This window comes from Micromesistius poutassou (genome assembly GCF_964030765.1).
Source record: "Micromesistius poutassou genome assembly, chromosome: 15".
Taxonomy (NCBI): Eukaryota; Metazoa; Chordata; class Actinopteri; order Gadiformes; family Gadidae; genus Micromesistius; species Micromesistius poutassou.
Genome location: NC_140285.1, coordinates 14625745 through 14640204, shown reverse-complemented (window position 1 = coordinate 14640204; position 14460 = coordinate 14625745). Strand labels below are relative to the sequence as shown.

At 44.3% G+C, this 14460-nt stretch overlaps 2 protein-coding genes across 2 annotated transcripts; both read left to right on the top strand.

Moving 5' to 3' along the window:
• Window positions 1-4661: 4661 nt before the first annotated feature.
• On the top strand, window positions 4662-6736 carry opn7d (opsin 7, group member d; the record flags this gene model as incomplete). The annotated part of the gene is made up of 5 exons (XM_084479870.1): window positions 4662-4752; window positions 4880-5042; window positions 5154-5281; window positions 5419-5756; window positions 6248-6736. 5 exons carry the CDS (start codon window positions 4662-4664, stop codon window positions 6734-6736), a joined length of 1209 nt encoding a protein of 402 aa, XP_084335996.1.
• A 2273-nt stretch (window positions 6737-9009) lies between these two features.
• rad21l1 (RAD21 cohesin complex component like 1) lies at window positions 9010-12859 on the top strand (the record flags this gene model as incomplete). The annotated part of the gene is made up of 13 exons (XM_084480201.1): window positions 9010-9186; window positions 9285-9414; window positions 9696-9795; window positions 9902-10041; window positions 10213-10311; window positions 10629-10736; window positions 10823-10930; window positions 11110-11339; window positions 11486-11573; window positions 11888-12033; window positions 12158-12274; window positions 12430-12504; window positions 12680-12859. The coding sequence occupies exons 1-13, from the start codon at window positions 9040-9042 to the stop codon at window positions 12857-12859; spliced, it is 1668 nt and encodes a 555-aa protein (XP_084336327.1). The 5' UTR covers window positions 9010-9039.
• Window positions 12860-14460: the final 1601 nt, after the last annotated feature.

The window sequence follows — 14460 nt, the reverse complement described above, 5'->3', positions numbered from 1 at the left end:
AGAGAAAAACAGTTGAATATATTTATGTTCACATAAGTTGATTGGAATATAAAATATTCTTATACAAACACAACCACACACATACACACCCCCACACCCCCCCCCCCCCCCACACACACACACACACACACACACACACACAATTTTTTCGAATACAGTTCATGCTGTTTAGTGCAATGGCAAGAATGTAACCTGTGCACTCTCCTTCTCTCTCTCTCTCTCTCTCTCTCTTTCTCTCTGTCTTACTCTCTTTCTCTCTTGCTCTCTCTCTCTTGCTCTCTCACCCTCTCTTTCTCTCTCTCAGCACTCTCAACACTCAAAGCTTGTCAGTATGTTGACTCCTATTTTACTCTCTCTCTCTGTCTCTGTCTCTGTCTCTCTCTTTCTCTCTCTCTCTCTCTCTTTCTCTCTCTCTCTCTCTCTCTCTATTTCTCTCTCTCTCTCATCATACTCTCTCACTCACACAAGATGTGTTTGTGTCAAATAGTATGTGCGGTAGATCTGCTTGAATTACACACCGAGGACCCAAAGAATGCACGCGTCTTTTATCAATGATATTGAACTATTTCCGAGGGCTTTAATGCATGATAGCAACGACAGATGAATAGATTAAGGCTATTGTATTTTAGTGTCATTTGTTTATTTATTACGATGATACTGACGCTCAGGCCTAACGCCACCCAGGCTGAGACGCAGTGGGGTCAGATACCTTTGATGTGTTAACTTGTGTTTTTGGAATGGTCCGTGTGAGTGTCTCACTGGTCTAGAATGTATCTGTTGATACCTTCTGCTGTTGCCAATACAGTTTATATTAATTCATATTGCCATGAGGTGTGGTCAATGTATACAATACAATTAAAGGGGTAGTGTAATCGAAACGCTGTCATCGCGAGGCTGCTTGAGGTGGCGTTGACAGCCGTAGCGGCCATGTTGACGCCAGCATCTGCTTTGTTTTGAGTCAGGTCAGGTCAAGGTCTTCCTCTCTGTTCGATTAGCTAGTCATTGCAGTTGTTACTTTATTACGCAGTTTGCACCCAGAGGCTGAACAGAAGTATAATGATACATATGATTTCGTGATACTAAAAAAAAAAAATATCATATTTATATTCACAAGTCACATTTGTTGAAATGCTCTGAGAATTTCTTTTTAAAAAGAACAGTTGCTGTGGCTTGTGCCGGCCTGTTATAAGCACGTCAAATCAATTATTTTGGCCTGATGAAATGATTGATGTCTGCGTGTCTGTGCGTTTGTCCATCCTGTCCATTTGTCAAACAATGTTTCATCATAGACCAAATCAAATAGTTTCACCCTTGGTGCATAAATGTGCTGAACCGAAGGCGAATAGCACCAGGGTTATGTAACAGGTCTGTGGCACGGGAGGGAGGGAGAGGAGGGAGGGAGGGAGGGGAGGGGGGGAGGGGGGTGGCTGTGGATGAGGTGAAGTGATGATGACATGAAAGCTGCGGTGGCAAATGATTCTCTTTCCTTGTGCTGTTGCAGGCGGCCGTCCTTCCCAGGGGCATGGAGGAGTTGGCTTTGAGACAGACGACCCCCCAGGCTCAAGGTTCAACAGCATGACTGTGTGCTCCTCTCTGTATTCATACAGTGATGCACACTGTATGTATTCATATAGGGGAATATATTCAGGACCACCTTGTTGGTTTTCTTCATACTCTTCTTGAATTTCAAGAAAGAAAGAATATTCTCCTTTAATGTTTTCTTTTCATTGACCTCTGATTCAAGATATATATAGTGGAGCTATCACAATGTAGTGTGAGTTATTACTCAATGTGCATAATGTAGTGTGCAGTACAAGCTGTATTGCTTTGGTATTTCTATTCAATAATAATAATGTGTTGGTATCAGATTGAGTATATGAGGGATATGAGGTCTATGAGTGTGAGAACAACAAAGCCTCCTATAAATGACTCATTTGAGTCATTTCCACTATGTTAAATTAAATAAGGTTAAAAGACAATGAACATGAAAATTATGAGCATGTGCAATACTCTCCTGCGAATGCACACAAAATACTAACCCATGCATCACCATGATGAATGCTGCCCAGTGCCCCCAGGAATTGAGCAAGAAGAAAATACAAAGCCTGTGATCTTCTTACATAATAAATGATCAGATTGCAAAATAAATACATAAATAAAGCTTCAGCTTTTACTCTGAAACTTGAATTCAGCGAAAAGTATGTAAGGATATTCCTACATTCCAAATTCCCTCTTGACTTGATGTACATTCGACAGTTATCAGGCCCACTCCTGGCACCTATCGATTACAGGGGACAGCTCTACTGTCAATTGAATCACATTTCCTCGGCTGACACCTCTTTAAAAGCGACTCTTAGACATTTGACAGGCCAACACACTGGATGTCACCACACTGGAGCGCTCCAGCACGACAGCAACATCGCCTGCAGGCAATTTCGTTTTTTTGTGCTGATCCGTTTTATGTTGTTGCGGAATGAACAGCCAGCGTCGCGAGAGCAGCAGCAGCAGCAGACGTGCTGAAGCTGTTGTGGGAAAGAGAGGCGTCCTTGCGGCTAGTGCAGACTGGACGCCTGCCATAAATCATAGGTTGGTTGCCCGAAGTTATTTTTTTCTCTTCGGCGCTAAGGTCTGGTACGCTTGCCCTTGTCTTTTGAGCGCCTGTGGTTAATCCCGGAGGAAGAGAAGAGCGCGGTGCCCGGTCAGGGGGATGTGTTGGTCACTCTATCGCAGAGCAGCAGCTGACGACGGTCGCCCCCCCCCCACCTCACGATATGACGACCCACGGCAGCAGAAGAACCACGACCAAGCCCTGGTTTTCCTTTTGCATTCAACCGTTTAATGCCAAAGAATTATTAGGACTGGTGACAGTGGAATAAATAACAAACAACAAATAAAACCCTACCAGCAATGATGGAAACATTTATCCCTGAATCAAGTTTCAGTGGTTGAAAGTATCTTGTCCCAATACCGCCGTATTTCATCCTGTCAATTACAAGCATGGCCTGGAACAAAAGCCAGCCCGGGGCTGAAATGTCACGGTGGCATACCAAGGGTGTCTGTGGGAGCACTTGAAGCTGATCGATGAGGACACTGACATTTGAAGTGATGCAGGGAGCTCAGATGCCCGGGCCATGGTGAACATGTCACTATGGGATGTCGCTCTTGCCAGTATAGCAGGGAACATGACTTCATTGTTGGCGTCCGTTGTGTCCAGCCCAGTGATTTAAATGTGACCTTAATACTTCAGTGTTACCTCAGTGTTTACCTGGGTGGTTACTGAGATTTCCCTCTGGACAGACAAGATGTCAAATGTATTACTTTGTATATTATGGTTCACCGCATATCCCGGATAGAAAGATAGATTATTGTTTAAAAAAAAACTAGAGAGATGACATGATTTGATGTAATCTTTGATATTCAGCTTTAGTTACGGTTATTCTTCTTTTAGTCCAGAACAATGGCTTCAATGTGTCTTAACTCCTATGGCGTTTTTTGTAATAGGTTGCATATCTTCTGATTCCCTCTCTATAAATGAACAGGTGGGTTTGAAGACATTTAGATCTTATCTTATATCTTATGAGCCAAAGACTAGTCTTTGCCAAGTCCTGATTCATCTTGTTTCTAGAAATGTCTCAGCCCATGTGGTATTTTAAGACCTATTTATTCCATACCAGACCGTTGCATCTCTGTAAAATATTCAAATGCATAACACTCCTTTCAAGGAGATTGTCAATACTATACAAAAGTGTCAGTGTCGTGTATGTGTGTGTGTGTGTGTGTGTGTGTGTGTGTGTGTGTGTGTGTGTGTGTGTGTGTGTGTGTGTGTGTGTGTGTGTGTGTGTGTGTGTGTGTGTGTGTGAGTACGTGTGAGTGTGTGCATGCGTGTGTAAGTGTGTTTGCATGCTTGGCACAGATGCAATCAGGGTTTAAGTCCTATACGGAACTTAAAATGTGCCCCCCCCCCCCGCCCAGCTACCCTCTCTTCCCCCCTCTGATAATCTTCAGACTGTGACATAATCAGAGTCATGGATATTACTGTGGAAGATATTACTGGACAACATCTGTTGAAAACCCTGAGAGCTCCACAGTTCCGCCAAGCCTGTCTTCCTATTAATCATGCCTTATTTACTTATACTATACTTTGTATATTCTTTTAGCACTCCACAGGAAACCTCTTGTCTTTTAATAATGGTTATTCTGTTAATGTTCAACATAATTGTTCAGTGTCGCCGCTCAGCTCCAACACCTATCACACAATCACACACACACGCGCGCGCGCGCACACGCACACGCACGACGCATACATGGAAATACAAGGCAGTTTTTTGCTGATCATTGATTCACAATCTCAATATTATCGCATTACCTGGTTTGTAAAAAATAATATTTAGGATTAATTGGGAGATTAAGATTTTCATTTAAATATATAAGGCTTATGCCGTCTTTTTTATTTGCCTCTCATTAAAAACGAATAGGCCTAATTACGATTAACAATAGCGTAATACATTCATAAATCATCAATAATTACGAATAATACGATTAATCAATGTTGTAAATCTATTGTGAAGACTTGGATATTTGATTCTATACAATACTAAGTACCAGTTAACTTGTGCGTGTAGCGTCTGCTCACAACACCGCCTCGCCTCCTCTCTCTCCAGATGGGAAATGTCTCAGACGCATCTGACGGGTTCGCCTCCACCATTTCTAGAGAACACGATGTCATCATGGGCTCCCTCTATATGGTGTTCTGTAAGTTCCCCGATCTCTGGCATCATTGGCTTAAAAGCACCTAAAATCACCCCTCCATAAAAAGTATTGCCTTGTTATCTCTCCGCGTCAGCCCACGTTTCCCTCTCTCTCTCTCCTACCCCCACAGGTGCGTTGTCTCTCGTGGGCAACGGCGTTCTTCTACTCGTCGCCTATCGTAAAAGGCTATCCCTTAAGCCGGCTGAGTTTTTTATCGTCAATCTATCAATCAGTGACCTTGGGATGACCCTCTCCTTATTCCCTTTGGCCATACCATCTGCTTTCTCCCATAGGTAGGATAAATGGTTTTCTTCTATACATCCTACAACCAAACGGTATTGCAGAGATTAGGTCACAAGAACAACGAACAACATCGATCTCACTCCCTGTGTCTCTCTCTGCAGGTGGCTGTTTGGGGAAGTCACCTGTCAGGCGTACGCTCTCTGTGGAGTGCTGTTTGGTCTGTGCAGCCTCACCACCCTCGCTGCCCTGTCCCTGGTCTGCTGTCTGAAAGTCTGCTTTCCTAACCACGGTGAGATGGCGGGGGCTGATGGTCAAAGGTTTTGTTCCGTTACCGTTACCGTTTAAAACCAAATCAACCGATTTGATTCCAAAATGTAACTCACAACACACCTCTCCCCCCCCCCTCCCCCCTCCCCATCGCATCAGGCAATAAGTTTTCCTCCTGCCACGCCTGCTTCATGGTGGGGGGCGTCTGGTCCTACGCGTCTGTGTTCGCGGCGGGGCCGCTGGCGCAGTGGGGCAGCTACGCGGTCGAGCCCTACGGCACGGCCTGCTGCATCGACTGGCGCGCGTCGAACCACAGCCTCTCCGCGCTGTCTTACATCGTGTGCCTGTTCCTGTTCTGCTACGTCGTGCCCTGCGTGGTCATCTTCCTCTCCTACGCCTTCATCCTGCTGACGGTGCGCGGGTCACAGCAGGCCGTGCAGCAGCACGTGTCGCCGCCGCAGTCACGGGCCGCCAACGCGCACACGCTCATCGTCAAGGTCACGACCCGTCATGTGTCTCCACAATAAGGGCGCCTTTGTTTGGGGTTTTATAGCTTTTCAGTCACACTGACGACATCTGATCTTTTTTATTAGTTGGATATGGATGTATTTATCTGTGTGTGTGTGTGTGTGTGTGTGTGTGTGTGTGTGTGTGTGTGTGTGTGTGTGTGTGTGTGTGTGTGTGTGTGTGTATTTATCTGTGTGTGTGTGTGTGTGTTTATGTGTGTGTGTGTGTGTGTGTGTGTGTGTGTGTGTGTGTGTGTGTGTGTGTGTGTTAACTACTCTCCTGTGTGTGTGTGTGTGTGTGTGTGTGTGTGTGTGTGTGTGTGTACTACCTTCTCCCCTGTGTGTGTGTGTGTGTGTGTGTGTGTGTGTGTGTGTGTGTGTGTGTGTTTGTGTACTAACTACTCTCCTGTATGTGTGTGTGTGTGTGTGTGTGTGTGTGTGTGTGTGTGTGTGTGTGTGTGTGCGCTCGCTCCTCTCTGCAGCTGTCCGTGGCGGTCTGTATCGGCTTCCTGGGGGCCTGGACCCCCTACGCCGTGGTGTCCATGCTGGCCGCGTTCGGTGACGCCGATTCCATCTCCCCCGTGGCCTTCGCCACGGCGGCCATACTGGCTAAGATCTCCACCGTCTACAACCCCGTGGTCTACCTCCTGTGCAAACCCAATTTTCGCAAATGTCTCTACAGCAACACGTCCTCCATCCGGCAGAGGATCTGCCGAGGGAGTCCGCAGCCGGACCAGCGGCAGAGCTTCGGGTCCCCCTTGCAGTGCAAGGACCACAAGGACGCCAGCGTCTCCACGCGCTTCTCCAACGGCCAGCCGGAGAGCTACGGCGCGTGTCTGGACTACTCTGAGGACGGAGCTCAGTGCCCCCGGGCCGCGGCCCAGCCGACCGCCAGCGTGCTGACCAGCGCCGCTCCCAGTGAGGTGGCCGTGTGCCGGCTCCCGGCTCGGCTGCAGGCGGACTTCCTGTAAGGTGCGTCACAGCCTCCTTCTCTGTTGGGAGGATCGCGAAACCCTCAGCGCAAGATTTACAGATCACGGCTCCGTGGGCCCGGACAGCCGAGAGAACTGTGATGTCGTGTGTTATGTACACGTTGTGATACGTTAACACCTTGACGATGCAAAACTACTGTATTCCTGGGGACCACCGCCTTGTTTTTGGACCTTGGTACCTTTCGGACCTTTACACATTCCATGGTTGTAGTCTTTCAGGTATAAGCGTATTAGTTGGATGATGATCTCATAGAGATGAGATGCATCAGCACAGCAGGGCTGATTATTAAAAGAAAAGAGAAAATGTAGGTTGCGCAACAATGTGATAAATCTGGTTGAATCTTTAGAATTATCCTATAGATTATACAGCATCCTTTACTGTTGCAAGAAAAAAAGATCACGGAAAGTGAAACCAATAAATTGTGAACAGAAAAAATATTGCCTCAACATCAGTGCAACAGGTTACCGTAGTATATTGTAATGTTAGTGTTGTTACAGAATGTCTTTGTCTAACCGAAAGGAAGTAAATGTGTGTGTCAACAAAGCTTTATTATATTAGTTTAAATCTTATGTTCCAGTTTCATAGTGAACATGATGCTTCATCCCAAATAATAACGAAGACATGGGGACAGTTAAACACCACCGTGGTTTTATACAATGGAAATGTCAATTGAATAAGTGGAGTCCATGCTCATCAATAAAACAATTTGTGACAATGAGCTGAATAAAGATAAGGAGCTCTTGACATTGTGTCCTGTTTTGTTTTTATCAAAGTTAAGTTAATTTAAAATCTAATTAAAATCAAGTTTGTGTCCAGCTGTAACTGAGGTTGCTCAGAAGTCTAACCATCCTATTGCATCCCTTTCACCAGACACACAGACATGAACTGATTTGGGCATTTATACACACACACACACACACACACACACACACACACACACACACACACACACACACACACACACACACACACACACACACACACACACACACACACACATACATACAGATAGATAGATAGAAAAAAAAAAAACGTTCAACAAGATATATCACAATTACACATTCTGTCAAAAGAAAGCAAAGGTTAAAACGAAGGGCAAGCAAATTGGGCAGGCCTAAAGCCAAACAGGATAATACTGCCCCCTCGTGTTATAAGTGGAGAACATGAATTCTACACATGACACAAGTGTCCTCCATGACTGCGGTCGTTGTAAATGCTGCATTAATATCAATATATATATATATATATTTCTAGATGGTGTACAGTTTAACTATCACAGATGGCCGATGGCAGTGTGGCGGAAAATAACAGAGACTAAATTGTGCCTATATATTTGGTGAAATAAATGTCTCCCCCTCACTAACTTACTAACTAATTAAATTATGATGAAACGACATTTTGATCTGCTGTGGTATGGTTGTTTCGGGCTAAGTATGACTCTGTGAGTGGTAAATGTTCAACGCGTGGTTTTTTCAGAGATACAAGGTAAACGATCTTGCACTCTGGAGCTGGTCCATAAAGCATCTCCTGAATCCAGGTAAATAAGACACGCCCACATGTTCTGGTTGACCAGGTCAACCTTCATCCTTGAAGGAATGGTAATGAAGCCACGACCACCGGCCACTCTCTAGAAGCAGACACTAGTCAGAGGCGCTGACTACTGTCTGCTACACTGAAGTAGCCAGCGCTGATGTTAGCGCTATACGTACGATGTGTTCCTAATGTTAGCTTTAACATTGTGGGGCTTCATATAGCACAGAACAAGTTAATTTACATCACTAACAAATTCTACAACTCATCACAAAATTGTAGTATCAAAAACCTTTACGAAAAAAAAACAATGGACACAACAGAGTGTCACGCGCGTGTGCTTGCGCGGTTGTTTCTTATGACGTTGCGCTCGAGAGCTGTCAGTGTCAGTAAAAGGCGGTATTTTCAAAAGCTAACTTACTTCAGGTTCAATAACTTAATAACTGGGAAATAAGTCAGGTAAGAGGTTGTATATACACAACATGGAAACGGCTGGATTGTCCATTTTGACAAGATGAAATAGTTTGAAGTTCTGACAATTAATAATGATATAAAACAACAAAACTAATCTTGATAACAGCTCGTGCGTCCCTAGTGAGGTGCGGCTAACTAGCCAATTAATGAATTCAATACTTTTGTATATGATTGGGTTAATATCATATACCTACGCTAGCTGTCTTTGCCCTCTTGGTGTAACCTGAACCTGCTCAACCTGGTGACCAGGGTAACTCCACCCACTCTAGGGGTCAGGATGATGTTCTACACGCAACTGTTTTCCTCCAAGCGAGACTCGTTAGCCAAAATCTGGCTGGCAGCGCACTGGGACAGGAAAGTCACCAAGGCCCACGTCTTTGACTGCAACCTGGAGAGCACTATCAGGGACATCCTTTCTACAAAGGTACATCTCAAATGTGGATTCACGGCTTTGTTTAAGATTACTTGATTCATTGCGATTCTTTCGGCATTCACGTGTGTCTGTCTTACTGTAACTGTTAGATGAGAATTGGCTTGCGCACGTCTGGTCACCTGCTCATGGGAGTGGTGCGCATCTACTCCAGAAAAACCAAGTATCTCCTTGCAGACTGCAGCGATGCACTGGTTAGAATAAAGGTGTCTTTTAGGCCGGGTAGGTGATGCTTTCTTTTAGTTTTCATCTTGTTGACACTATCAACAAATACTGAACTAAGTGTTAAAAGAGACATTTCATTCATCATCATTAACAGACCACATGTGTAGAAACAGACTTGCATCAGTAATAGGCTAAGTAAATATTTTGTATACTTGTGCATTCAGTGGAATGTTATTATTTTTATTATACTTTCTTTAATAACATTTCTTGAATCTTAAGTTGTGGATGTGAATTGGCCTGTATTATCAGGAATTAACGCTGCTTTCTTGACCTGTCAGGGCAGACTGATTTGCCTGTGGAGGGTTTGGAAGCAGCGATACAATCAATTACCTTGGTTGAAGATTTCACTGCCTTCGATGCTCAGCTGCCTCACCCAAAGTATTGCAATACTTCCATCAATAGATAAATCAATAGACATCTGTAGTTATGCAGGTGATATAACTGTTTTCCCCCTGCTGTCTTTTGTGTGCGTGCCTGAAAACAGTGCAATTAGTGTTGTGGACAACTTTTCCCTTAACCAATCGCGAACGGAGGACATTACACTGAAAGAGGACATTACACTGAAAGAGGACATTACTCTGAAAGAGGACTTTGGGAGGGACTTCCGCAACCTGATGGACTTTGGTAGGATATTGTGTTACCCTACCTGCACTTGACTATTTGACGTCCACTGTTGTGATTTATAGTTGTGTAATAACATACATTTGTAGAACATTTGACTGGATCCTTTTGGCATTAGATGATAGATAGATAGTATACTTTATTTAATATATTATTTTATTATTTAATGTGTAGGGGATGAGTCTCAGTGCCACAGGCGGGGCCTACTGGATATGCGTCTGAGCCATCACGGGGACTCCTTTGGCGACGAGAACACCGGATATGATCTTCTTGGTAATCTGTCCATAATTATGTTCTGTGCGTTGTTGTGTTCTGTGCATAATCTTCACACCATTATTTTGAGCTCATGGAGTTGTTTGCAGTCATGGCTCCTGCAAGCTGCCTTTATAATTACGTAGTCCTAACACAAACTGACCACATTTTGTCAGTTATTCTGGAAAATGAATTAATCAAAGGGGAACAGTACTGCTTCATATGTGCTTTGTGAAAAAAAGTGCTATCTGCATAATTTCCATGTAACAGTTTCCCTGCAAAGTTTCTGTGGGAAGAAAATAGGGAAAGATGACCATTGGTGTATTTTTTTTTTGTAGACTTCATGGAAAACTTAAATGGTGACACAGAAGAATCCATGGACTTCATCACAGCGGTGCTTCAGAATGAAACGCCAGAAACGGCTCTCGTGAATACTCACCCAATCGGTAGGGCATAATCACTTATTTTATATACAATTCTTCACAATTCAAAACGTGCCATTTAATGTTTATCCTTCAATCCTTTTTCCTAGGTGATACTTCAAGTGTTCCCACGGAGGCAGAGACCAACGGGGTCAGCGAGGCCACCCTGCTGGCCAACGAGGAGGAAGGCTTTGCTCTGGAGCCTGTGGCCGTCACACGTAGGCCCAAACATCTCCTATATTCTGGTCATTTTAGTCGCGACGTCCAAGCCACGTTTGAACAATTCACCACAACACGTGGCGGGCGCGTTACCAGCTCTGGCCAGATGATTTAGACATGCACATGTGGCTCTTAAAGATACATACCTGATGTGAACTGATACCTGGGTTCTGCACAGCCACTACGGAGAGGAGGAGGGGGAAGAGGAAGAGGAGGCTGCTGGTGGACCAGACTAAGGGGTTGAGCAACAAGGACATCACAGGGCAGCTTGCGGACGCCTCAGAGCTGTGGAGCGCCCCGGACATGGCCCCACCTACCGTCCAGCTCATGCAGTGGAAGGAGAGTGGAAGTGCCGGCACTCTGTTTGGACGGTTCGCTTCAACCGCTGTTAATTCACAACTTCAGCAGGTAATATGGACACAAATGATAGATTGTCTTGCAGCAATGTGTGTGTGTTTGTGTGTGTGTTGGATTGATACATACGACCATATTGAAGCCATTATAATTGTTTTGCTACATTGCTTGTTAATATTATTGTTGTTTTACCCTTGTAGCTTTTTAGCCAAAGTATTTTTGCGTTGGGAAAGGATGGAGCAGCTGAGGAAAGTGAGCCAGAGCTGATGCGCAAGGACACGGCAGAGGGTAGGAACCTTTTGGCTCCCAGCTGTGCCAACAGAGACTTTGATCAAGAGCCCAATATGAAGTTCAGCAAGCAAAAGCATAGTTTTTTTTTTGTTAGTTTATTATGCCAATTTGTAGCTGAAAGTAGTAGTAGTAGTAGTAGTAGTAGTAGAAAGTACTACTACTATAGTACTTTTTCTTTAAGAAACATTATCGTTGTTAGTTGTTTCTAAAATAGAAAGGGATTAATTAAAATAAATGATGAGTAATGTAGAAGTGATGCCTCAGAAAGGCGGCTGGTTGTACATATTTACGTAACGTATCCCATCTTATAGTTCAGGAGTACCCGAGCATCTTCAGCACAGACACCACAGGGCTCATAGAGGAGCTGGTGAACCCTGAGACAACCATGGAGATTATGGAGACGGAGATCAAAGGGCATTCTCTTAACAATACAAACGGCTCTTCGGAGAGAGCTAGAGTAAGGGTCGCAGCACAGACGGGTCACGTTCGCAATTATTCTCATTCTGTCACTTTCACCTGAATAAATGTTTTATGTCGACGTTGACGGCAAGCCTGCCTGTCTGCTCAATCATCTCATTCAGGAGGATAACATGTGGGATGTCTCCCACCAACAACTTCCCTCAGAAGCGGACTCCATGTTCGTCAACCCGACGGGCTTGGCCAACGGATCTGACTCTGACTCCGCCGTTCACACCCAGGTGCTTTGAACACCACATAGGAGAAGATGTATGATGAAAGCAACGGTTGCTTACTTGCAAAATAGTCGAAGACCGCAAAAAAAGAGCCAGTGTTTAGATGGAGGTCAGTGTTGACGCAGATGGTTGATCAACTGATTCTGCTTCATGGTCCACAGTCGATGCTGGACAGCCAGGACGAGGAGGAGAAGAGGATGACCAAACGGGTGCTGAAGCTTCTCCATCATCTCAAAGTAAGGACATGCTCGACGACACATAACAAGACTTTTTGTGTACATTTCACAATAGAACAGTGCTCGATTGGAGATGAGGAACAGAAGTCCCTGCTTTAGAGAGAATGACAGCAGAGGACGAGGGAACGATCGTGGTAAAATGTAGTCTCCTGCTGTGCGTGTGCATGAGTTCCAGGCCCAGAGCAGCGATACGTTCAGCCTGCAGGCGATCTGTGAGGGGGCCACTCGCTCGCGTGCGGCCGCCGTCCTCTTCTGCCTGCTGGTCCTGCAGAAGGAGCAGGCCGTGGAGCTGCAGCAGGCCACGCCCTACGGGGACATCACGGCCACACCCGGCTCCAGGTTCAACCACCTGTAGTGCAGGGTAGACCGCAGCCTAGCTGCACCGGGCGCGGTCCAGTGCAGCTAGGACAAGTAGAACTGGTATGATAATACTTTTGCACTAAGAAAAGTTCACACGTGTTTATATGTTAGGCAGCCAGCAGCCGTTCTTGTTTTGGTTATTACTAGGTCATGCTATGAACTGTTATGACCCTGAACTATTGGGGGCATACAATAATGCCTTGGTTTAACCTTGAAGTTGGTACATTTGTAAACTTAAAACCGTATTTCACTAAGGTTTTTCTACAATGCATTTCACTGTGATATTGTGTTGTTTTTTTATTCTTAACTTAATATATTATTATATTACATTCACATAATACCTAAATTATTCATGTATTTGTTCATAAAGTGTCATTTAACTTTGTATTCATTAAATAATAAACATGAAATAACATATGGTATATTATTTATCTCCTCCCAGATAGGAGTTGTCCCAGTTATTGACAGGATGCTTTTTTTATGTTATATAATATCGGATTATATTAACATGTATGACAATGAAAACATTTGTATTGGAATACTTTCTATTGGATATTTTTCCCACGTTTCAAAGGTGGATGAAGTTTATCTGCAAGCAAATCCCTTATGTAAACTTCAATAGTTCAATAGTGTAACAGAAAAATGGTGCGCTAGCCCTTTAAGAGGCATAGATGCGGTATACGCAGTTACCTCATTTCATCAGGGCTACATGGCTGCGGTTGCAGTGGTCAGCATCGGCAACATCCCCAAATGTAACCGGTGATCCAAAGGTAATTATACGAGTGACAGAGGGAGGGGTATTTATAGACAAAGATGCGGTACCTGTTGGAGCTTTCGAAATGGTATCTTTTACATCTTCTCTTTAATTGATGTTGGCTTTTTTTTAAACTGTTACATATATAATACATATGCTGCGGTGGGTGATAGTCCCGTTGAATAAACGTATGTGGGACGTCTCCAAAATAGTTAAGTCAGCTAATTGAGGTCCAAACATCCATGCACCTGCTCGGCTTTCGTGGCTCAAATTGTTGGATTATATCCACTTATGTCTTGTGTGTTGCTATAAACACAAGTTGCAAGAGTTTCGCCAGAATGAGGTTTAATGACTGATATGACCTGCATAACGACGTTGCGCGTAAGGCGAGTGGCACAGTCGATTGTATGACCGGACAGGCTGCCTCAATTTATAATGCTATTGTTGCTATTGCCTTATGGTACTTTATGTGTGATCAATGTTTAAAATTAAGTATTCACCACCGACATTAGATTCGGGTACTCTGGGACTTACGTAAGATGATTGCGTATTACTCACCTACTGCGTATTTCTCACCTGTTGCTCTGCACGAGGGATACGGGAGCAGCAAGGCTGTGGCTGTGTGGTCCCACAGGAAGGTTGCGTTTCCTCTGATTCATCACTTGTGTAGGCCTACCATTATTTGTATTTTGGTGATTAACGTTTAAGGCTAATCAGGCTAGCCAAGACTAATACAATTTATGTGGTGTCGATTCCTACCATTCCCGCCCTGTGGGTTGTAAGGGAATAATATAGACCTAATTCTCAAGATTTCTATTGGGCTATTTCTTAGAAATACAAGG